Here is a 23,546-nt window from a genome sequence, read left to right as displayed (position 1 = left end):
TTTGTTTTTTAGGAATAATGGCATTGTAGCTGTTATCAGTCTTCTCAACAATGAGCACCAAGCCCTCAGATCTCAATTTCTAACAATATGGATCATGATCCTTGTAAAACAGCTGACCCCAGAGGTGGAGCTGGGAAAAACACAAGCGGAGTGTGGAATACCTTGTGATGCATAAAGTATGAAAAGGTCACAGAGTGACAGAGATTTCCCACACAGGGGCTCTCTAATGGCCAAAGCTGGAACCCACAAGGCTAGAAGATATTGGTAGTGAGACCATAATTCCTAGAATAAAATGAAATCAAGTCCATACTGATATGAATAGTTGTACAAATAAACTAGGCAAAAGAGACAGTTCTTTCTGAGGGTAGAATTTTAAACACATTGGAGGAGAAATAAAAAATACCACTATCTTCCCTTTAAAGGTTGGCAAAGGGCTCCCATTTATCATAACAAGATGCTATAGAAAATATAATTTTAATTCAAAAATACTAAAATGATTCTAAGCCATTTCCAAGGCTTTTCATTATCAGTTGAGAACTCTACCAATGTGTCAGTCAACTGTTTTTCTGTGATAGATGCTGGGACACACTTTGCAGGCCCTCCTTTAAGAAAGGCCTGTAGGGCCGGGAGTTGGTGGTGCACACCTTTAATCCCAGAACTCGGGAGGCAGAGGCAGGCGGACCTTTGTGAGTTCAAGGCCAACCTGGTCTACAGAGCAAGTTCCAGGACAGCCTCTAAAACAATACAGAGAAACCCTGTCTGGAAAAACAAAAAACAAAACAAAACAAAAAAACCCGGCGTTGGTGGTGCACGCCTTTAATCCCAGCACTCGGGAGGCAGAGGCAGGTGGATCTCTGTGAGTTCGAGACCAGCCTGGTCTACAAGAGCTAGTTCCAGGACAGCCTCCAAAGTTGCAGAGAAACCCTGCCTTGAAAAACAAACAAAACAAAAAAACGAGAAAGGCCTGTAGACACAGCTGCAGGAACTGCTGTCAGGGTTCAGTCAGCACATCAGATGGTTCAGGGTTTTCCTCAACTGAAGGAAGCTCCTCTCTTGAAGCCAGGTCCTTCCTTTTCCCAGATTGATCCACATCCAACATCAAGTAAGTAACTGATAGGAGGTATAAAGATCCAGCCATTCTAAGTCAACTATTTCCAAAGTACGTCAGCAGTCAGGAGTAGTTACCCGAACAGGTTTGCACCATATCCAAACTCTCTCTGCTCCATTTGCTTGACTGCCTCCCTTCCCTAAAGCACTGAAGCCAAGTACCTTGCCAAACTCCGCCCACAGCCTGCTTCATGGGCAGAACCTAACATGAAATACTGGAAAGGTGATTGAGTTTCTCAGGAGTGGATTTTATCATTTTTTTTCTTTGTATTATTTAAATATTTCTTTATTATGTGTATTCATTACACATTCAATTGTGTTATGCAAGGATATTTTCATGCAAGTATGTACCATATGCAAACACCCCACCTCCTGAACTTTCTAACTTCTCCTACTAGTCCTCTTTGTTCCTCCAGACAGTTTCACTTCTACCTTCATGTCATAAACACATACAAGAACCCATCCATAAAGGAGAGAAAACATTCCTACACCTGACTTAATATGATTATCTCCAGTTGCATCATCTTTCTGTAAATTACATAATTTTGTTCTTCTGTATAGCTGAAAAAAATAGGTGTGTATTAACACATCCCTTGGGCACTTGGATTGGTTCTGTAACTAAGCTACTATTAATACTGTGTGTCTCTGATATGTTAACTAGGAATCTCTTGGGTAAATATCTAGAGGTGTCAGAACTAGATCGTATAATAGATCTTTTAGTTTGAGGAACCTCCACAATGACTTCAATATGTTTCTCACTAGCAGTATATAATAGTTACCTTTGTCCCTATCTTCACCAACACTTATTTTTAAAATATTTTTATTCTTTAAAAGAATTGATGTATATGTGTTTATATGTATGCCATGAGTGACCGTGCCCACAGACACTAGAAGGCATTAGATGTCCTGGAGCTGTTCTTTTTTTGTTTAGTGGCTGCTAGTCCTGCTGGGGTCAGATGGAATTGCAAGATATTTTCAATTTCAATTTCAATTTCTCTGATGTCTAGTGAAAGTGAACATGTTTTCATGTCTATTAGCCATTTTGTATTTTGTCTTTTGAGAACTATTCATTATTCCTTTACTGATTGGTTGCTTGGTTGGTTTCTTGTAGTTAACTTTGTCAGTGTCACACAGCTTGGAGTCATCTAAAGAAAGCCTCAATTGAGGAATCACCTAGATCAAATTAGCCTGTGGGCTTCTGTAGAAGACCCTGTACACCATGGGCAGTACTGTCATTAGACAGATGGTCCTGGGCTACATAAGGAAGCTAGCTAAGCATAAGCCTGTAAGCCAGCCAGCAAGCAGCACTTGCCCATGAGTTCAAGTCCCTACCCAGATTTTTCTGTGATGTACTATATCCTACAAGGGTACAGACTTTTCTCCCTTAAGTTGCCTTTGGTCAGATTTTTTTTCCACAGCAACAGTAAAGAAGCCAGAATATTAACTTGTTTACTTCTTTCTAGATATTAATCCTGTTAGAAATATAGCTAACAAAGATTCTGTTTCACTTTTCAGGCTGTCTCTCCACATAATTATTGCCTCTACTACACCGCTTTTAAATTAGTTTCACCACTCCTTTCTTGTCAATAGTCGGCATTACTTCCTGACTGGGTTCTATTCAGAAGGTCCCTTCCTGTGACTGTATCAGGTGGTTTCTCTACTTTTCCCTCTACATTTCACTTTTAGATCTTACATTAAGGTCTTTGGTCCACCTGGAGTTGGTTTTGTACAGGGCTGGAGAGAGCATTGTTTCATTCCTCTACATGTGGACAGGCAGTGTTCCCAGCACCGTTTGTTGAAAATGAACTTTCCTCCAACATGTATTTTTGACATTTTTCTTATAAGGTAGCTGTAGTTGCAAGAGTTAGCATCAGGGTCTTATGTTCCATCGATCTATATTGTTTTTGTTGTATGTGTGTGTGCCAGTACTGTGCTGGTTTTGTTTCTATAGCTTTAAAGTATAACTTGAAATCAGCATTTTTCTTTTTTTGCTTAGCACTGCTTTAATTACCCAAGGTGTTCTATGTTTCTGCATGGATTTTAGGATTTTTTTCCTGTGAAAATGACACTGAATTTTGGTGGGGATTGCACTGAATCTTTAGACTTCCTTTTAATATAACCATTTCACAACATTCATTGTTGTGATCTGCAAATATAGGCGGTCTTCAATTTCTTCAGTGTTTTGACATCTTCATTGTAAAGGTCTTTCACTTCTTTGGTTAGGTTTATTTCAAGGCCTTTGTATGTGTATGTGTGTGTGTGTTTTCCTGATTTCTTTCTCAGCATGTTGATACATTTTATGTTTTGTAGATTGTTATATAATTTTGCACCCACTACTTTGCTGAATGTGTTTATCAGAACTGTCTTCTGGTAGCCTTTGGTTTTTCTATATATGAAATCTTACCATCTACTTCTTCCCTTCCTATTTGTATCCCTTTTATCTTCTTGCTCTAGCTAAGATTTCAAGCAGTACATCCCATAGTGTAGAGAAACCATACTTGCTCTGTTCCTGATTTTGGTGGAAATGTAGTGTTTTCCATTTGGTGTAACAATGAATATAGGTTTGTCATATATAGCCTTTATTATATTTGGTTAGATATGTTTCTTCTACTCCTAGTCTCTTTGGGATTTTCATCATGAAGAATGCTTGCTGGATTTCACCCAGGTGGTGGTGGTACATGCCTTTAATTCCAGCACCCAGGAGACAGAGACAGGTGGATCTCTGTGAGTTCAAGGCCAGCCTGGTCTAAAGAGTGAGTTCCAGGATAGCCATGGCTACACGGAGAAACCCTATCTCAAAAAACAGTTTACCAAAAGCTTTTTTTTCATCTACTGAGATGACACTGTGATTTCTGTCAGTGGATTCTTCTACTGGTTTGCATGAACCATTCCTGCAACTCTGGATTGAAGCCAACTTGAAGCAGTAAATGACCTTTAGATGTGTTCTTGAATATGGTCTGCAAGTTTTTTAAATTAAATTTTGCATATATGTTCATCAGGGAGATTGGCTTACATTTTTTTGTTGTGTCTTTAACTAGGTTATCAAAATAATACTGGTTTCATAAAAGGAGTTTGAATGCATGCATTCCTTTTCTATTCTATGGATCAGCATGAGAAACATTGGTTTACATTTTCTCTAAATATCTGGAAATTTTCAGTAGTAAACTTATTGTAGAACTGGATTTTTTTAGTCGGGGGATATTTTGTTACTGCTTCAATCTCAATTGCTTGTTCTAGATCTCTTTAAATTGCTCATCTTGGTTTAATTTTGATAGGCCATCCATGTCTTCATAGGACATAGAAGCTTTTAAAGTATATCCTAATGATTTTCTCAATTTCATTGCTATCTATGTTGTTGTCTACCTTTTCCTGATTTTTAAAAATTCCTATCTAATTGTTCTCTAGCCTGTTCTTATTTCCTTCCATCTACTGATTTGGGGGTTTGGTTTGTTCTTGTTTCTCCAAAACCCTCACCTCGTGAGCAGTTATGTTTTAACTTACTTCTCACTGCTCAGACTCTACAACCACCTCCCTAATACCTCAGTACCATGTAATTACATAGAAATTCAAGAGTCCGAGAAAGGGGGTCACAGACACCACCAGAGTATGGGGTCCACAGGTTTTATTTGAGACAGTCTCACCATGTAGCCCTGGTTGACCTGTAACATGCTAGGCAGGTGGACTAGGCTGGCCTCAACCATAGCCATCTTACGACCCATCTCCCTAGTGCTGAAATTTCAGATGTGCACCTCAACATCCAGCTTTCGATGGGGGCTGTCCTCCTGTATATGTTTCTCTAAGTGGTTAATGAATAAAACACTGTTTGGCCAATGAGGCAGGAAGATAGACGAGTCTAGGATGCAAGGAGAATTCTGGAAAAGGTAGGCAGAGTCAGTCTGGAAGACAAAGTTGAGATGCTGCCAGAGGAGTAACACCATGCCGGAGCAGGACCAGGTAAACCACAGCCTCGTGGCAGACAATACATAGATCGATAGAAATGGGTTAATAATTAAGACAGAGCTAGCCAGTAAGAAGCCCCAGTCATCGGCCAACAGCTTTATAACTAGCATAGCATCTGTGTGTTTATTTGGGGCTCAAGAGGCACAGGACAGAAAGCTCACGTTACAAGTTTTATAATCAGGTTTACAATCTTTGTTGATCTTAAAGTGGTATAGACATCAGAAGAGACCTAAGTATGTGCACCTAAGACTATTCTATTTACTAACAGAGGATGTGATCAGTGAGGGCAGGTATACTCTATAAAAATCAGTGTGACGGTAAGACTGGTAGCTTGCCTTGTGGTCTCCATTGTGGACACAAGGCTTGAGCACAGTCGGGTTAGTAAGAGTAGAGACAACAGCAGTTAAAGAGGTCTTTGAAGGCTGAGTAAATCAGAGAGATTTCGCATCTCCTTCCATTCCCTGAAGTTCTAAAGCAAAAAGCATTGCCTCCGAGATACATATAAAGTATTACAAACATTAAATGAGTATTACCAGCAGAAATTTGAAAACAATGACCTTTCCCCTCTCTAGTGGTTCTTTCTGCTTGAGGAGATTTAAGTCCACTGAGGCAGGTGAAGAGATGAAAAAGAGGAAGACATGATAAGCTCCCAGGTTTCTAGAAGAAAAAGGCTCCGCAGATCCAGAGGGTCAGAAGCAGCCCAACAGCATCCAAACAGGCTGCTGTGAACAACCATTCCACACCGAATGTGGCAACAGCCAGCTCTCAGGAGGTACTCTGCGTCTCACAAAGTGTTGGTCGTGAAACTGGATTCTACAGAGCATTTCTGGTTCATGTGACTGACAATTATTTACAAAGAATGCCACCAGTGCAAGGGTGGTGGCAGCTCAAAGACAGGGCTGGTAACTGCTTCTTCAATACATCTCAACTGCTTGAGTCAAGGGGAAAACTGTAAGAGATCACTGCAGTCAGTCCAAGTAAAGAGTCCATGTAAAAAGAAGTCAGGTGTGGTGGTACATTTGTGATCCCAGTATATGTTCAAATAAACCCAGTATAGAATCTAAGGCTTCAACATTTGGCCAGTCTTGTCTCACAATCTCCACTGGGTAGTGCTGGACAGGACAACATTCCCAGTGTTCTCCAGGTGCTTTTTTATAAAGTGAATATAGTTTTGGGTACTAGACTTAGTTAGAATTATGATGTGGGAAGTCCTGTGATTATGTCAATAAAGCACTGTTGGGCCAATAGGAATCTAGATAGGTGGGACTCGGAGTCCAGGAGGACTCTGGGAAGGAGACACACAGAGAATCAAGATGTAACGCCATGGGGTAGGAAGCCCGGAAACTTCTCCACTAAGAGACATACTTAGATTAACAATTATGGGGTAATTACTTAAGTCAGAGCTAGCCAGTAAGAAACAAGCAAGGCCAACAGCTTCATAATTAATATAGACTCCTGTGTGTTTATTTGGGACTGATGCGACTCTGGAACCAGGCTGGCGGGAAGGCTTGTCTCAAGGAAAAGGTTTCCCTTTACAGAATTATACTCCTGAAAATCTGGAGGGGTAATATTCCTAAAGGCCACAAAACCTGGTCAAATGCCCAGGTCTCTGACCAGGTTGAAAAAATACTAAAAAAAAAATGTTGTTTTGTTTCTGAAGGAACATAACCTCTGGAGCCAGATTCCTAAGATTTAAGAACCATCTGTGTGGCAATTGTTAGCTTTTGGGTCTTAGCACCCTCATGTGTAAAGTGAGGATAGCAGTGTGTGCCTCTCAGGACTGCTTCGAGCACCACTGCACCAATGTGCATGAAGTGCCCAGAGCACAGAGCCAGCACTGAATGTGGCTGTTATCCTGGAGCTCAGCGTCCCTGGCCCAGGTTCTCAAGGGCCTCAGGGCAGTGAGCCAGCCTAGAAGGGCACCACCATGAGTAGGTAAGCACTCGCTGCGTGGTTCTTCTTTCAAGACGAGGACTCCACATTTTCACATCTTCTTTCATTTATTGAAAAAAATTTTAGAAAATGGCAGTTAATAAGGGCACAAACAAATCAACAGGAACATACTAGTGGAAAACAGAGAATATAAAACTAAAAATGTCACTGGCTTCTTTAATTGGTTTAGAGCACAAAATGTAATAGGCAGGTCTATTTTAACAAATTAAAAAGCTATTTTGCATTTTTTAAAATAATTCTCCCCAAGTCAAATCTATATACACACCCACAAAAATGGCGTGTAAAAGAAAGCTGTCATACATAAGAAGTTGTATCCTGGATTGAAGGAAATAGCTGCTGAAACAGGGATTAACACAAAGTCAGCAACAAGTTAACAATACCCATGCCCCAAGACAAGGCCTAGCTCTACAGTCCAGGATGGCCTCAAACTCAACCCCCCTTTCTCAGCCTTCCACGAGCTGGAATTGTAGGTGAAGACCATGTCCAGCAAGGTTAGCAGTTCCTAAGAACTAAGTGTTCAAATGCTGCATGGCACAAAGCTATACTAAATAAAGTACTATTAAGTACAAAGGAAAAAGTATGGTTGGCTTTTACAAAAATGTTTCTTAAGGAAAACAACAACATCAACAAAAACCCTACTCAGCAGACTATGGAGGCTACAGCTAGCCATCAAAGATACAACTTTGCATATCTTGCTAGGAAATGCTATTTAACCAGAATGGATTAAATAGAGGCATTTTTTTTTTACATTTCATACTTGACCAAGTTTAAACTTTCTGTTTCTTGCCTACCTACCAGTAACTCGTACAATCCAGCAGAAAGAGAGATTTTAGAATTGGCTATTTTATTTTTCTTTCTGTAGCAAGACTGTCATGGAGCCTGGAGATTTCAGGTTCATAAGCATCCATGACCAGAGTCCCACTGTGATCAAAGAACTTAGCAATGGACTTGGTGAACTCGGCTTCCCGCTGCTGCTTTGTCCTTCCACTGATGAAGGTCAACTTCAGGGTGTATTTATCATCAAACCTAAGCATCAGGACAAAGAGAGCAAATCAAAAACCAAACAGACTGGAAAACTGAAGCGATCTTAGGGTGAGAAAAGACAGTAATGGAACAGCTAACAGCAGAAGAGGGCTATTTAAGGGGAAGGAAGGGGACCAGCAGAAGGCTGGCAGAGAGACGAGGGAGGAGGATCAATGAGAGCATACACAGGAAAACGCCCCAATAAAATGCACCACTTTATATGCTAACTTTAAAAATTTAAAAATAAACAGGAACTCAAGCAGTAACATACCTCACTAAGTCATTCATGCAACATTTTTTCATTTATTTTTATTTCTTATGTATGAGTGTTCAGTCTGCATGTATGTCTATATATTACTTGTGTGTCTGGTGTTCATGGAAGCCAAATGAAGGCAACCAGAATCCCTGGAGCAGGCTTGTGAGCCACCATATATATGGATGCTGAGGGTTAAAACCCAGGTTCTCTGGAAGAGCAACTGGTTCTTTTAACTAACAAGCCATCTCTTTAACTCCAATACAAAAAGATTTTTGACACACTTATACTATCTCAGACCTTGGGTGAGGTTTGAGGACACAGAGGTAAACGACACAATCCCTGCCTATGCTTGGGAACTGAACTGTAAAGGAATTTTACACTGTGGAGAATGGTATTGCGGGGTTTACAGTTTACCAACTAGCAAGCAAAAATGTTCTTGGAATACCTAATTTAGACTACCAATTTACCTTGGAGACAGAAAAGTCAATTTAAAGGGAGAGAGTCACTGGGCCACTAGAGAGGTTGGCAAATGGCAAAACCCACAATGCTGCTAGATTCTGAGAGGGGTATAAAAAAGGATGGAGATGCCACTGGGGGCAGGTGAGGAAAACTCCACCTGCTGGGCAAGTTTACACTATGTACTAACTGCAGAAGAGCAACTCACAGAAGGCTTTTACACCTGAGTTAGTCTGTGCAAAGTCTGAATATGGCAACTGACATCTGTGAAACTTCACTGCCATGTCAGAGCACACGACCTGGCAGGGGTAGAGGACAGCAGAATCAGGCACTGTCATACTACTAAACCACTGTGACGTGAGGGCAACAGCAAGAGGCACTCGGCGTCTTTCTCCACCAACAATACGGCAGCTGACCGAAGCCAGCAAGGAATGTGGAAAGCTAGGACTTTTACACACTTCTAGTGGGATTTAAAATAACGCATACACTTTGGAAAACAGACTGTCAATTTACCAGACAAAGTAACCACACAATCCAGGAATTCCCCTTCAACTGAAATAGGTTAACAAAAAATAGTGTATCTGTGCAATGACTATCATTCAACCACAAAAAGGACTGAAGGGCTGATATATGCTACATCAGAGATGAACTCTGAAGATATGCTATGTTGTGAAACAGTGTCTTCTGGTCATGGCAGGGGCACTGTACTCATGGACTCACAGTAGCTGTGGCTGCCCATTCAAGATCTGTACAAAATCAAGCCTGTCAAGATTCCAGCATAGGTGGAGATGATTGCTGGGGGAGACAGTCTGTTGTTTTCAGGGGTGTGGCCTCATAGCTTGTTCATGCTCCAGTGGATAACCTTAACTAGCAGGCAGCACTAGTTGGATTCAGTGGATTATGAAAACAATATGAAGTTGAGAAATGGAGATGCAAAGGTGTCTGGGAGAAGTAGGGGAGTGTATTATATGATCAAAATATATACCTGTATGAAATTCTCAAAAACCAGATAAAAATTTAAAAGTCTGAAAGTAGGAAAAAAGGAAAACATCATGCTAAGTGAAAGAAACCATTATCCTCCCATTCACCTGAAATGTTCATAAAAGAGATATTTATACAGGAGAGCAAAAGGGTGATTGCTTGGGGTACAAGAAAGGGGGGAAATAGGAGATAATCACTGAAGGCACAGGATTTTATTTTGAGGTGAAGAAAATGTTTTTATGACTGTGGTAATAGGTACAACTATAAATACACTAGGGGTCATTGAATTAAACTTTACATGGGTGAATGGGATGGTAGGTGAATTTTCTCTCAATAAAGCTGTTAAGCAAATCACACACACACACACACACACACACACACACACACACACACACACACACACACACACACACCACACACCACCAACACCATACAATAAAACAAGTTAGATGAAAGTAATGAAATCAGTGTTGTTGTATTCTAGAATTATGCAACTCTGACTTAGTAGCCTGGTGAGTACAGGCTTCTCTTAACAGTTGAGGCCAAAAATCAGGTAGGGGCCCTGCCAGGAGAAAGCAGAACTCAGTTGCGACACCAGAATGAAAGTCTCTTCAAGGGCTACTCCACAAACTGCCAGAAAGGGGCCAGTGCTGATGTTACTTACCTTCAGTCTGAGTAATTACAATGTGATGGCCTGGATATGACAGAAAGTGTATCATGTATTTTTAGTTAATGACTAAAAGCCTGAAATTTGTGTGCTACTTGAGCTAGATAGAATTCATACCCTACCTCTCTGAGCTCAATCAATTTAACCTTTAGGCCCACGTTCTTATCTGTAAATATGTGTTCTAAGGTCTAAATGAGGTAATGCATTTAGCATAACACCTGCAGTGATTTGAATGAGAATGCCCCTACAGGCACACATATTTGGACACTCGTCCCCAGCTGGTGGCACTATTTAGAGAGGTTTAGGAGGTGTGGTCTTGTAGGAGAAAGTCTGTGGCTGGGGATGGGCTCTGCGGGTTTAAAGACCTGCACCACTTCTCTTGGCTCTCTGCTTTGTGCTTGAGACTCAAGACATGAGCTGCGAGCTGTCAGCTTGCTCCTCCAGCCACCATGTAAGCCTGTTGCCAAGCCTCCCTGCTGTGATGGTGATGGAACCACAAGTCCAAATAAGCCCTTCCTTCTCTAAGTTGCCTTGGTCATGGTGCTTTATCAAAGCAACAGAAAAGTAATGAATACCTAATGCAATAAATGTTGATTGTGGATTTATTATAACTGATATTCCATCTTCTTAACAACTCTACGGAGTTATTTTTTAACCTCACTAAGCTTCACTTTACATAATTTGCCAAAAGTCATGAATCAGTAACAAACTCACTGGAACATGGTCCAGTTCTGGACACTAATGGAACACCTGTGTGTGCCATCACAGGACAGAAAGACAGGACTGTGGGAAGTGGTACCACTCCAGGGATTCTTGAATACATTCAGAATGAAGTCAGAAGACACAGTGCTAAATGGAGATTCCTCAAAGATAACTAACTGCACATCTTTGATCTTTTAAAAGAGATTTATTTATTTTATGTGTATATGTGTACACCTGTGTGAGTGTATGTGTACAATAGGAGTGTAGGAGACAAAGAAAAAAAGGACATTGGATCCCCTGGAACTCAAGTGACGGTTGTGAGCCACTGTGTGGGTGCTAAGAACAGAACCCAGCTCCTCTAGTCTATAAAAGCAGTAAGCATTCTTAACCTCTGAGCCATTCCTCCAACCCAACCTCTGACCTTTGTTAACTGACCATAAGGAAAAAGATAATCATTCCTGTCTTCCTCTAAAGTATGTCCTGAGGGTATCCTCTATGATAAAGAAATCTTAGAACTGCAGTGTTAGGAAAAGCCTACTAGCTCATTCATCTCCCCATTTTACACAACAAGCACTACGATCAGCATAGAACAAACACGGACCAGGACACTGAGAATCATCACAACACCCCAGTGCAAACCCAATGCCGGGCGTTAAGAATCTCTAAGAACCAAGGATGGCCATTACCTTTTGAGGCTGGAGGACAGTTGCCAAATATCATCAGGATCCATTCCTGTAGGATCTTTTCTGTGGGCCACAAGAAAGATGCTCTTCTCCTTATATGAGGTGTAAATGGTCAGAATCCCCATCATCACAAAATAGGTTCAGTAATGTTAAGGGGAAAATATATAAATATGCAAAAGCACAATAAAAATAACAACAAATAACACAAGAGCCACAAAAACTTTGACAGTCTTAAGTTTTATCTGACTACTAAAGCACCAAAATTTAATTATTTCCTTTAACCCTTATATTAATGTACCTAGAAGAAATAAGGCTTTCTCTGGTTAGTTCTTTGGACACCTCAATAAGGAGACAAAAGGTACAAGACAAACAGACTTTCTCATCTTTTACACTGAAGGACAACAGGTCTAACAAGGTCGTGTTACCTAGCTTCTCAAGACTTCATTATCACTTATATTTATTTCTCTATCTAAAAATGTATCAGAGGGCCAGGTGGTAGTGAACACCTTTAATCTCAGCACTTGGGAGGCAGGGGCAGGCGGATCTCAGTGATTTCGAGGCCACTCTGGTCTACAGATCGAGTTCCTGGACAGCCAGGACTGTTACATAGAGAAACCCTGTCTCAAACAAACAGAATTAGAATTGTCATATTTCTATATATAGCCCTGTAGCACACAGTAGCTATTTACAGTGGTAGTCACTAGCACTATATATAAAGCATGAACTTAGGATCATGCTTTGCTTCAAACAAATATGTTGTCAAAGGAGTTCTTTTGGACACCGTGTAATAAAGTTGCTGTCATTGTCAAGAATGGTCTCTAAAACTTTTGGTATATTCTTTCAGATGCTTCCACAGGAACCATCTATTTGTATGATACTATTTTTAATCAGGTGCTTTATTAAGATGGTTTGTGAGCCAGGCGGTGGTGGCGCACGCCTTTAATCCCAGCACTCGGGAGGCTGGACTGGACCAATAGCCTCCAAAACAATACAGAGAAACCCTGTCTCGTAAAAACAAAACAAAACAAGATGGTTTGTTAATGGCCTCTGAAGTGGACTAATTTTATTTTTAAAATTATGTGTATATGTGTGTCCATGTAAGGTATGTGCACTTGAGTATGTGTGCCTGCGGAAGCCAGAAGAGTGTGTCAGGTCCCCTGGAGCTGTCAGATGGTTGTGAGCCACCTGACAGGGGTTCTGGGAATCCAACTCCAGTCTACTGCAGGGTTAGCAAGTCCTCCTAACTACTGCACTGTCTCCACAGCTTTGTGAAGGTAGTCTGTAAGAGGTATTTTTTTAGTTAGTGCTAGAGTTCTACATACTAATATGGATATATACCTATAATTTTTTTAATTTACACTTATTTATTTGGGGAAATGTGTATGCATAAAAGTATGTCACGGCACAGGTGTGGAAATGAAAGGACAATTTGTGGGGGTCAGTTCCAAAGCCACAGAGAAACCCTGTCTGGGGGGAGGGGAGAACCAATGGACCAAAATAAATAAACAAATAATTTAAAAAATCCATTATATATTTTTTAAAGTTATACAGTGTAAGTTATATACAGAAAAACTAAGGGACAGGAGATGGGAATGGAGGACCACAGAGAGATCATTCTATGACTACTAATAAATTCTGTAACTAAGACTATAATGCTCTTTGCATTGAGTATTTTAGAAATAATCTGTTTATCATAAAAAAGGAGAGACAAAATTCTCAACTCATAAAGAGATTTTGTAATTATGAATTAAATATGCATGTAATAGACCACACTTGAAAACACTACAGATTAATTAGCCTAGCCTACCTTGGGTGCACTCAGAACATTTACATCAGTCAATCAATTGACCTACTGTGTAGTTACATGGTGAATTATTGAGTACTATATAGAAAATGAAAAATACAATGTTGTTTGGATATTTTTCAATGCCATTATAAAGTAGAGAAATCTTAAGTTGAACTCTTTGAATTTGGGAACTGTCTATATTATGTAAAAAATATACTATAAAAATTTCCCATCTGATTTTTTTTCTTTTTTGTTTGTGTGTGGTATATGCGTACGTATTCACATGTATGTATGGGTACACAGAGACATACATGTATGTACAGAAGCAGGGGTCAGCACCAGGTGTCTTCCTATGTCACCTTCCACCTAATTTTTTGAGGCAGGGTCTCTCACTGAACCAGCCTGGAGCTCACAGATTCAAGTGGACTGGCTGGCCAGATGGCCCTGAGATCCCGTCCCCATCTCCTCAGCACTGGGATTACAAGCCTGTGCTCCTGTGTCCAGTTTTTTAAGTGGGTAATGGGGTTCCAAGTTCAGGTCTTTGTGTTTGTATAGCAAATATTTTAACAAGTGGGCCATCTCCCCAGCCCTCTTATTTCCAACTTTTCTTGCTCTTGCTGATGTAAAACTCATGACCATCCTAGAAGCCGGAATTACAAGTGTATGCTACCACACCCAGTGTTCCACTCATTCTGGCAATTCTGAATGGATATTGCTTGTATTTTTTCCTCTTAGCATAAGGTCACAAACAACTTGGATTTCAAACCATATTGTGTAGCATAGGAGCAGTCCTCAATCTCACTGAAACATAGGCCAAATCCACACCTCATGCTCAGGACCTCCCCAGCCAGCTCTTCAGCTTCAAAGAAAAATAAGAAACAAATTCAAATTTCTAAAATCCAAAGCTTTTCTACTAATAGTCTGGAATAAATGACTTAAAGCAGCCCAGTCTAATGGGAAAAATCTACAAGTTAAAAGAGCTGGGTCTCACTATCATCGTGCACTTTTGCTTTAGTTCTCCTAGTAGTTAATAACTAAGTATATTTAAGCTAAAATAACCTTATTAAATACAGAATATCAATGATTTAGCATGAATTTACAGATACAACTTTTAATGTTAATTCTAACATCAGCAAGCCCTAAAATCAAAGCTTTTATGGAAAGCAAGGATGATTTAAGAGCAGATATTTTTGAATTGTTATTAAAAAGCAAACCTGAGCATTAAAAAAAAAGGATATGATATGACACACAAAGCCAAAACTGGCTTGGACTCTGGAAAGGGATGCATGTAATCCCAAATCAAAGCCACTATAGCAAAGAAGCAGGAGATGGTACAGATGGTGAGGCGACCGTCAATTAGACCAAAGTTTTCCACATACTTGTATTTTTCCAGAAGTACCTAGTGAGAAGCAGAAGTAAGTTAACAGCGATGCATCCTTGTTGTGGCTTGCTTTTACAGATCCCCACTTAGTCATGCTATGAAGTGCAGGAATAAACAAATGTTCACTTCAACTAGTATCTTACCACTCTAACCAAAGAAGCCAAAATCCCCTTTAAGGGATCCCAGAGAAAAAGTGAGTTTGTTTTATTTTTTTCCCCCAAAATAAGTTTCTTTGTGTAGCCCTGGCTATCCTGGAACTAGCTCAGTAGACCAAGCTGGTCTCAAACTTACAAAGATCTGCCTGCCTCTGTCTCCCAAGTGTGCCTGGCAATACTTCATAGTTTTTAAATCCTCAAATTTTCTCATAGGACACACTAACATTTCCTTTTCTTTTTGCAAAGGGAACTCTATAGATGAATGTTCTACCTTTGCAAACTTTTGTGCTCTAAGCTAATTAATCTCAAAACAATGAGTTACCAGTCTTCTTGACACCCCAACATTCATGTTAAAACATACTTCCTATTCATTCTGTGATAATTTTAGAAGCCCTTTTCTGGCTCAGTTTCTAACTTTGAGATCTGCGAGATGTGTCCACAGGCTAAAACCACGCTTCTGTCCACCCTCCAGAAATGTACCTTTTTGGCGGAATCATCCAAAGAGTTTTTCACAGCTGATCCGTCCCACTTATCAATTTTTACAGGCTTATCATCAATCTTCCACTGCAAAACAAATAGAAAAATTGTGCATCAAAAACCTTACAAAGTAGAATGAGCTCCTTTCATCAGCTCTCTGAGTATGTGAACACCCATCCATTAGTGTTGTCTTGGGCACTACAGTCAGGTGGGTTCTCAAAAGGAAGAGTGCAAATTTCCATGCAGAAAACCCAACTTACAGCCTAGGACCAGAATGCGTGCATATGCTATGTCAACTCATATACCATATGAGTGCAGAAAAAAAGCTGCTTTTGTTCATCCTAACATTCTGTAAGCACAAAAGTCAGCAAACACAGATATAGGAATTTACAGACACTAAGAGAGGGGAGGTCCTTAAAACATTGTTGTCTGCAAATAGCTTGAATATTTTATTACCATGTTGTAACTTTAAGACAGCAAATCCAGTACAATCTGTTGAAAACATCAAATTTTCAATTATAAACCAAGTGTTCTAGTTTGCTTTCTGATACTGTGATAAAATGCTATGACCAACAGCAACTTGGAGAAGAAACCAGGGACAGAATGTAGCTCAGAGACAGTGTTTGCCTACCAAACATCGAGGCCCTGGGTTGGCTCACTAATAGACAATTCAATTCAAATTCATTTGGCTTCAGGATGGATTCTTTTACTGAAAGACAGAGGACATTTCTACCTTGTCACCATTTTTACAAAGTTGTGATTCTACAAACTAATATACAAATAAGAAAACCTGAAGTCTGAAAAGAGGAAAATGTAAACTGAATGTTATTTGTGTATGTGTAAAAATTTGTGTGTGTGTGTGTGTGTGTGTGCGCCCCTTCAGGTCCCCTGGAGCTAGAGTTACACGTGATTGTGAGTCACTTGACAGGGTGCTTGAACAGAACTTGAATCTTCTGCAAAAGCAGCATAAACTCTTACACCACAGCCATCTTTCCAGACCCTAAATTAGTTATATTTAAAGCCCTTATAAATAAAATATTTCCCCATTAGTATCTTATAAAAACAAAATTTTTAATTACTCATGGTAGCATTTTGTAATATTGATTCTCATAACCTGTCAGCCTACTAATATCAAACATACCTATTTTTAAAATTACATATTGAACTAAGAATAACAGCTTTTTAAAAAAAATCAAGTAGCTACCTCATATGCATTCAGCCAAGTAAATTCCATTTTAATAACCCCAAAGAATTTGTAGGATTAAACCTATAAGGTTTGGGTTATCTGTAAAACAATTAAGTCATTTAAATAGTTTTATTTTTCCAAAAGAGAAAATACCTTATTCTCACAGACCCTCCACCTCAGACACACATCACTGAGTATAGCACAGTCCAGAAATGAAATTCGGCTCTACAGTCTCGTGGCAGTTTCCAAGGATAAAGTGCAGAAACATGCTGAATAAACCCCGGTTCTAACTCCACTGCATGGTTTGAGAATCTTCAGTAGGGAGAACAGGAACTTTTCCAGTGAATTATACAAATCATAAGAAAGGTTCTAATTTGGTTTCTGAAGAGAGGGATGCATCATTTTACTTTGTATGCATGAAAAACCTTAACCCTCTCTGCTATAGAACAGAAATATCTGGACAAACAATCTTGGGGAACTCTCCTGACACATATATGTTTATTTTTTCCTGCTTCTCCTGACATCATTTCAATAGTCATAGTACTGACTTGATAATATTTAATAGCTTACCTGGATCCAATCATGACTCTGAGTTTATATTATAACCATACAAGTTATTCATATTCATGAGTAAGTCATGACAGTTACTAGAAATCACTTTTTTATCAACAGAGGAACAAGGCATGCTTGTCATTGTCCCCATTTTGGAGGTCAGAAATAACTAGCTAACAAGTTCACAGAAAAAGGTTACCATTTTCGAGAATGCTCAAGATTTGTTTCACTTATGATTCTCCACAGCAGAATGAAAACATTCTACAAAAACATCTCACTGCAGGCATGGCACTGGCAATCCCACTTCTCAAGTGCTTAGGGAGGTTTTTAAATACATCTCTATATTGAAGAATATGTAAACAATATATGAAGTCATTCTCTGAATTAACTGATTTGGGAATTATAGCCTCTGTTTCTCAAAGCATCTTCTGGCAGTAAGGGGTGGGGATGGGTCAACAAAGGAAAACATTCTTGGTCATTAGCGTAAGCAAACACACAGTCCTGAGTATAACACCATAGCAGGCTCACTTTCTTCCCATTCTGTTGCTTTAGTAACAGGGAAAGCTGATGTTATGCGGTGATATGAAGACTGCCGTGCACTGCTTCACAGAGTTCCTTAGCCTGACTCCAAGGATTCCTCACCTCACTATGGTGAATTGGACACTGGAGGTGACATTATCAATTTATCAATGGAAGGACCCCACTCTGATTTAGAAAAAAACCAAAAATTTTCTCTCCCTTCTTTTTGTCTATTCCAGTTCAGAAAGTGAACAGAAGCTGCAAAGCAGGATAGTTAGTAATAGGAACAAGGCACATGGCTGAGGGACCATAACCTAGAAAGAATGCTTACAAGGCTAAAGGCAAAACTTGATTTGGAGTAGGAAATGGGTAAGAGTTTAAGTGTGTAAATATCAACTAACATTAGATGTTTTAAGGGGTTTTGTTGGCTTCATTTTGAAAATTGTCTCAGATAAATCTGTAGATGATCTCGAAGGTAACACCAGAGACATGTTTAATTTATAATTATGTAGCACTATTATTAATATATAAATTAGATGGGGCCTTTTTAAAGCGCAGAACCTGACTACCCAACAAAGCACACCGGACAGTGAACTGTGGAGTGGGACTGGACAGACTTAATGGCAGACTGTCAAAAGTAACATGGCAGAGTAGACAGGTGAGCACCTATCAGAATCAGGGCTTAGACGACTGTCGGAACCATCATGTCACTCCTCGAGAGAAGGAAGTCGGGAGGAAAAAGGGTAATACTCCTTTGTGTATGCTAGGTTTGAGATGTTTACGACCTAGTTATATTTTACCTCTGACTCCAGATGTTTCTAAATGACAGAAACTGATACTCAGAAGCTGAGCTGACCACTTAAGTATCTGCCTGTCATCAATTTCCATCTATACACATTTAGAAAGAGTAACAAGTGCAAAAATAAAGGGGAAAATGTTAATTTGGGAAGAAAATGATGTGTATCTTGAGAATGCAGTTGCTTAATTTAGACACAATTCGAAAACCTATAGTATCAGAGACAAGATTACAGCTCCTAGCCGCACAATGAACCTTCAATTTCAATCTTTTTTTAAGGGCCAAAAAATACTGTGATGGAAATTACTGGTGTATGAGTGCTTATTAGTGGTTGTATTTATGAGTTAGTTGGAGGTTAGAAACTACCACGTGTCAATTAAATTATGAACATGCACATTAGTAGCAATTCCAGAGAAGCTGATTAAAATTTTTCCTCCCACTGCCTTCTCTTTAAGGTCTCATATATTCTCAAGCCACGCCCAGTAGGACAGTTCATTTTCTGTTGTTTGCATGATGTAGGACTCTGTTACTTCTCCAGCACCATGTCTGCTTGCATATTGCCATGTCCCACCATAATGATAATGGACTGAACCTCTGAACTGTAATATTTATTCAAGAAAGAAAATCCAGAGAGGTTTTGTGCACTTGCAAGCTGATATCAGCTCCACTTCACAGGTGCAGAAACTGAGTCGCAAAGAGAGTTGTTAACTGGCCCATGAATATACATCTGAGGAGAGCCAGAATTCAAAGCTAAGGGCTGGCAAAGCTGGCCCCAGGGCTATGTTCTCAGTAACCAATATATAGAAGCTGTGTTCTAAGGTTAGGCTGAGAATCCAACCATGAGGCAGACTCCAGGTTATGAGATTAAAAAGGGTGGGAAGCAGCTATTCTTTATAGCTGCCATACAGAACAGAAGTGCTGACAGATGTGGGGTGAGCACAACTAGCGCTGTCACTCCAAGAGGGAAGATTAGATCTGCAACCTTATTTTAAAATCAGGAAACAGGTGCCATTCTGTTCTTAAAGTCCGTTTCAGAGGAGCAGAAACCCACATCAGTGGAGAGAGACCAAGAAGCACATTCGTACACTTTAATTGCATTTCTTCATGGCAAGTGAAATGACAGTTATGGAAATAAAAACCTCCCTCCCCCAAAGGGAGACAAGAAAAAGCAAGAGGAGAAATCAAGTCAAAGAGGGTATATTAAAGGCACCATCCTCATGTGAACACACGCCATGCTCTCACTCCCTCAGAATAAATGCTGTTCATGTAGGCCGCTCCACTCAGGACAAGCCCCAGCTTCTCCACCTCAGCAGTCAGTGTCTCTCAGACACTTCGAGCAGCAGCCTCTACAGCTCTTTCTAAGACTGAGGAGCATTTTTCTGGGCTAAATTCAGGGCTGTGAGCACTGGCTCTGCGATGATCAGTGTAGAGAAACCCTCACAGGCAACTGGAAAATACAAACCAATAGAACTAAGTCACTTCCCAGACACGCTAGGTGCTTCTGAAATTTAAAAAGGGAACAAGTCAATTTAAGCAGAAAGGCAGCTTTCCAGGACAAAGGATCTGAAACCGCTCTTGACTATTTTCCCTCTTCTGTCTCTCATTTCTTCCAAGTGGGGGTGGGGGAGGTATGGGGAACATGACTGTAATCTCACCATTAGACCCTAAATTTCAAGACCAATCTGGGTTACACAGTGACGCCGTTTTAACAAAGCAAGTAATCTTCCAAATGTTCCTTTGTCAGGACATTTTACCTCTTTCTGATACCCCAGTTGGGGATTTCAACACTCATCACTCAGTTTTTACACAGGCCTTTAAAATGAACTTTACCTGTGTTGTATAATTTAATCTTTGCAACAAGCCTATAGTGAGAATTACCTAAAATATTTATTGTGTTAAAGAAATTCAAGTTCAATAATGAATAATCACCCAAGGCTTTTGGTATACTACACTCGAACTTAAACTTACCCTTATTTTGTTTGTTTGTTTGTTTGTTTTGGAGGCAGGGTTTCTCTGTGGCTTTGGAGGCTGTTCTGGACTAGCCCTTGTAGACCAGGTTGGTCTCAAACTCACAGAGATCCCTCTGCCTCTGTCTCCCGAGTGCTGGGATTAAAGGCGTGCGCCACCACCACCACCCAGCAAACTTACCCTTCTTTTATGAAATCCTATACACTAGTCTATGGTCTTATTATGTGTCTAGTTCTATGAACTATTTGAATAATTTTCCTGAAGTCACTTTATATAGTCTCAAAAGCCTTTACATCCCACTCCTACTTAAGTGACACCTCTCCAGTCTAACTCTACCGTCACTGAGTTTACTTAGAGACCCTCCTAGAAAGCCTACTAAGGAATGTCAAGCACAATCATATTCTGTACATCTTCCCTCAAGAAAGGCTTGAGGACAAGAGAGATGGCCAAGCCTCAAGGGATCCCTGGGTCCCACACAGTAGTTCTCTGACCTTTATATCATGTGCCTAAACACCCCCCCCCCAAATACATCAGATGCAATAAATAACCTGCTTACTTGATATGTTCCTCTCATACTCAAAAGCTTGTCTGAACTCTACTTAGACATGAAGCTTTTCATGCCAGGGTTCTCACTGGTAGTGATCAGATCTCAAGAACCATTCTCTTTGAATTTCTGCAAAAAGTATCTTTTGAATACATCATGCGTTTCCTTAAATACACTTATTTTGAATACGCCACTTCCTCTGTGGCTAGTCTGAATACTCTGATAACAGGAACCTGTTACTTCCCTTCATCACTACACAGTATACTTCAGAGTGCAGAGGTTGACATCATCTTCCTTCTGCCCCCAAGCCCTGTCATACAGTTGTCAGAGACTCTCAACATTTCAGAAGAATGGGAAAGGTACTAAGGTTAAGTAACTTGACAGTCTTCATACTTTATTCCAGTAGCAGAGATACTTAAAGCCAAATTATCCTAACACAATGATGCCAGATACCACAGTCAGCTCTCTATACACATATTGCACAGGAAAGGACCAACCAACAATGTATAGACGGTATTCAAAAATTTCAAAAAACTCTGTATTGTCCTGAGTCACAGATATTTTTGTCACAGTATAACAACTGTCTGCATAGCATTTACTTTGCACCAAGTATTCTAAAGGTTACCTAAAGTATACTGGAGGCTATGTAGCTTATACACAAATATCATACCATTTTATGAACATTCTGAGCATCCTCGGATACCAAAAATCTGCAGTGAATCCTGAAACCAAGCCTTCACAGACACTAAAGAGCACTGTGTTTAATAATCTTTGCCTTGGCAGAGTGTCCTCGTGTATGTTTGCTGGTGATAATCCAGGCGGAGGGGAGATGGGGGAAGTCACCCTGGGAGGGCTCAACACAACAGAAAGTGTGAATTTTAACACGGGGTGCCAACCAAGTCCCAGAAGACTATTTCTTAATAAGTATTGAGACTGAGAGAGTAGTCAGAAGACAGAGGCAGGAGGTTCAGAGGCCAGTTTAGCTACACAGCAAGACCCTATCTCAAAACAACAATAACAACAAAAATCCCAAACAGAACTGGGGAGGTGGAGCAGCTGCCTACTATGTGGGAAGATATGCAAATCCTAAGTTGGAAACCCTCAACATGATCAGATACATTTCTTAAGCACTAGTCACCTGTTTGGCACAGAAGAGTCAGAAAGCTTTCCGATTAAAATGTTTCAAGAAAAATGGTTTAAAGCACCACGCTCCACACTTAACCACAGCAGCCTGGAACAGGAACACAGGAAGGGGGCCATAGCATATATTCACGCTAAATCCTTCATTTTCCAGATGAGTAACAGACATGGGGAGAACAGGTATAGTTTAGGCCACATAGCTAGAAGCAGATAATACTAGGCCTGTTCTTCACATAACTGTTTCCTCCAAGATGCTGTGCAAGGAGCAAGAAGTTCAATCCAGGGGCAGCCCCACCCCACCCCCACTTCCTTCAAGACCTTATGGATAAGGATGTAGTATTTTTCTAAAACTTGGGTAGGCAGAGTGGGAAAGCAGCTAGCTGGTACAGACAGCAGGGGACAAGCAGGGGTAAAGAGAAAGGCAGGGAACGCAAGGGGGAAAAAAATCTTAAGACTTCCTCTCGGCCCAGAAAGTGAAGCCAACATACTAATATTTCACTGTTTGATGTACCATGAAAAAAAAAATCGCCTAAAAACTTTAGTGAGTAAAAAGCCAAGGAACTCTTTGGACTCTATAGCAACACGCGAGGGCGAAGGTGGAAGTCTGAGGAACACCGGCTTCAAATAGACTCTTTTAATTTCTTAGGCAGATCAGTTTTCCGCGTTGGTGTAATGGGCACTTTCAAGAGTGGCCCTCAAGGCACAATAGAAACACGATCATTACGGTGAAATATAGCCATAACTATGGAAAGCTGCGGTGGCGGCCAGTGTTAGGGGCCAGCACACTTGCGAAGAAGTGACCTGAAGAGAAGACTTGGATTTCAATGTGTAAAGAGGGCAGACTACAAGCGTGTGTCGGTGGACTACAGAGGAGCGCTCCTCTAGAAGCCGCAGAAAAGGGGGGCGGGGATGGGACGGTGGGCTCATCACTTCCTGGGCATCCCCTTGGCTCTAGACTGTCCCCAGGACTCAGATCCTCACCTTATCCAACAGACCACTGCGGCTGCTGCTTGTCCCGCAGCTGGGGCCGCCGCCAGCCCCACTATTGCCTCCACCACCGCCGCTTCTCCCGCCTTGCGACGCCGCCGCCGCCATCTTCTCTCCCTCCGTGTCTCCCTCCCCTACGACTTGTCCAAAGGTGATTGGCTTAAACCTGCCCACGTGATGTGCCGCGCAGAGTCCATCGGGATCCGTAGTTCGGTGTGCTCACCAGGGCCGAAAGTGGCCGCGGGGCTTGACGGGACTTGTAGTTGG

At 40.6% G+C, this 23,546-nt stretch overlaps 1 protein-coding gene across 1 annotated transcript; it reads right to left on the bottom strand.

Annotated features, from left to right (window-relative positions):
• Window positions 1-7,048: 7,048 nt before the first annotated feature.
• Window positions 7,049-23,432, bottom strand: Spcs2 (signal peptidase complex subunit 2). The gene is made up of 5 exons (XM_005073988.4): window positions 23,274-23,432; window positions 15,591-15,674; window positions 14,813-14,973; window positions 11,792-11,926; window positions 7,049-8,046 (listed from the first exon to the last, which is right to left on the bottom strand). Exons 1-5 carry the CDS (start codon window positions 23,385-23,387, stop codon window positions 7,860-7,862), a joined length of 681 nt encoding a protein of 226 aa, XP_005074045.1. The 5' UTR covers window positions 23,388-23,432; the 3' UTR covers window positions 7,049-7,859.
• Between the last annotated feature and the right edge of the window lie 114 nt (window positions 23,433-23,546).

Source organism: Mesocricetus auratus, unplaced genomic scaffold, assembly GCF_017639785.1.
Source record: "Mesocricetus auratus isolate SY011 unplaced genomic scaffold, BCM_Maur_2.0 Super-Scaffold_4256, whole genome shotgun sequence".
Lineage (NCBI taxonomy): Eukaryota > Metazoa > Chordata > Mammalia > Rodentia > Cricetidae > Mesocricetus > Mesocricetus auratus.
This window is presented reverse-complemented; position numbering and strand designations above follow the sequence as displayed.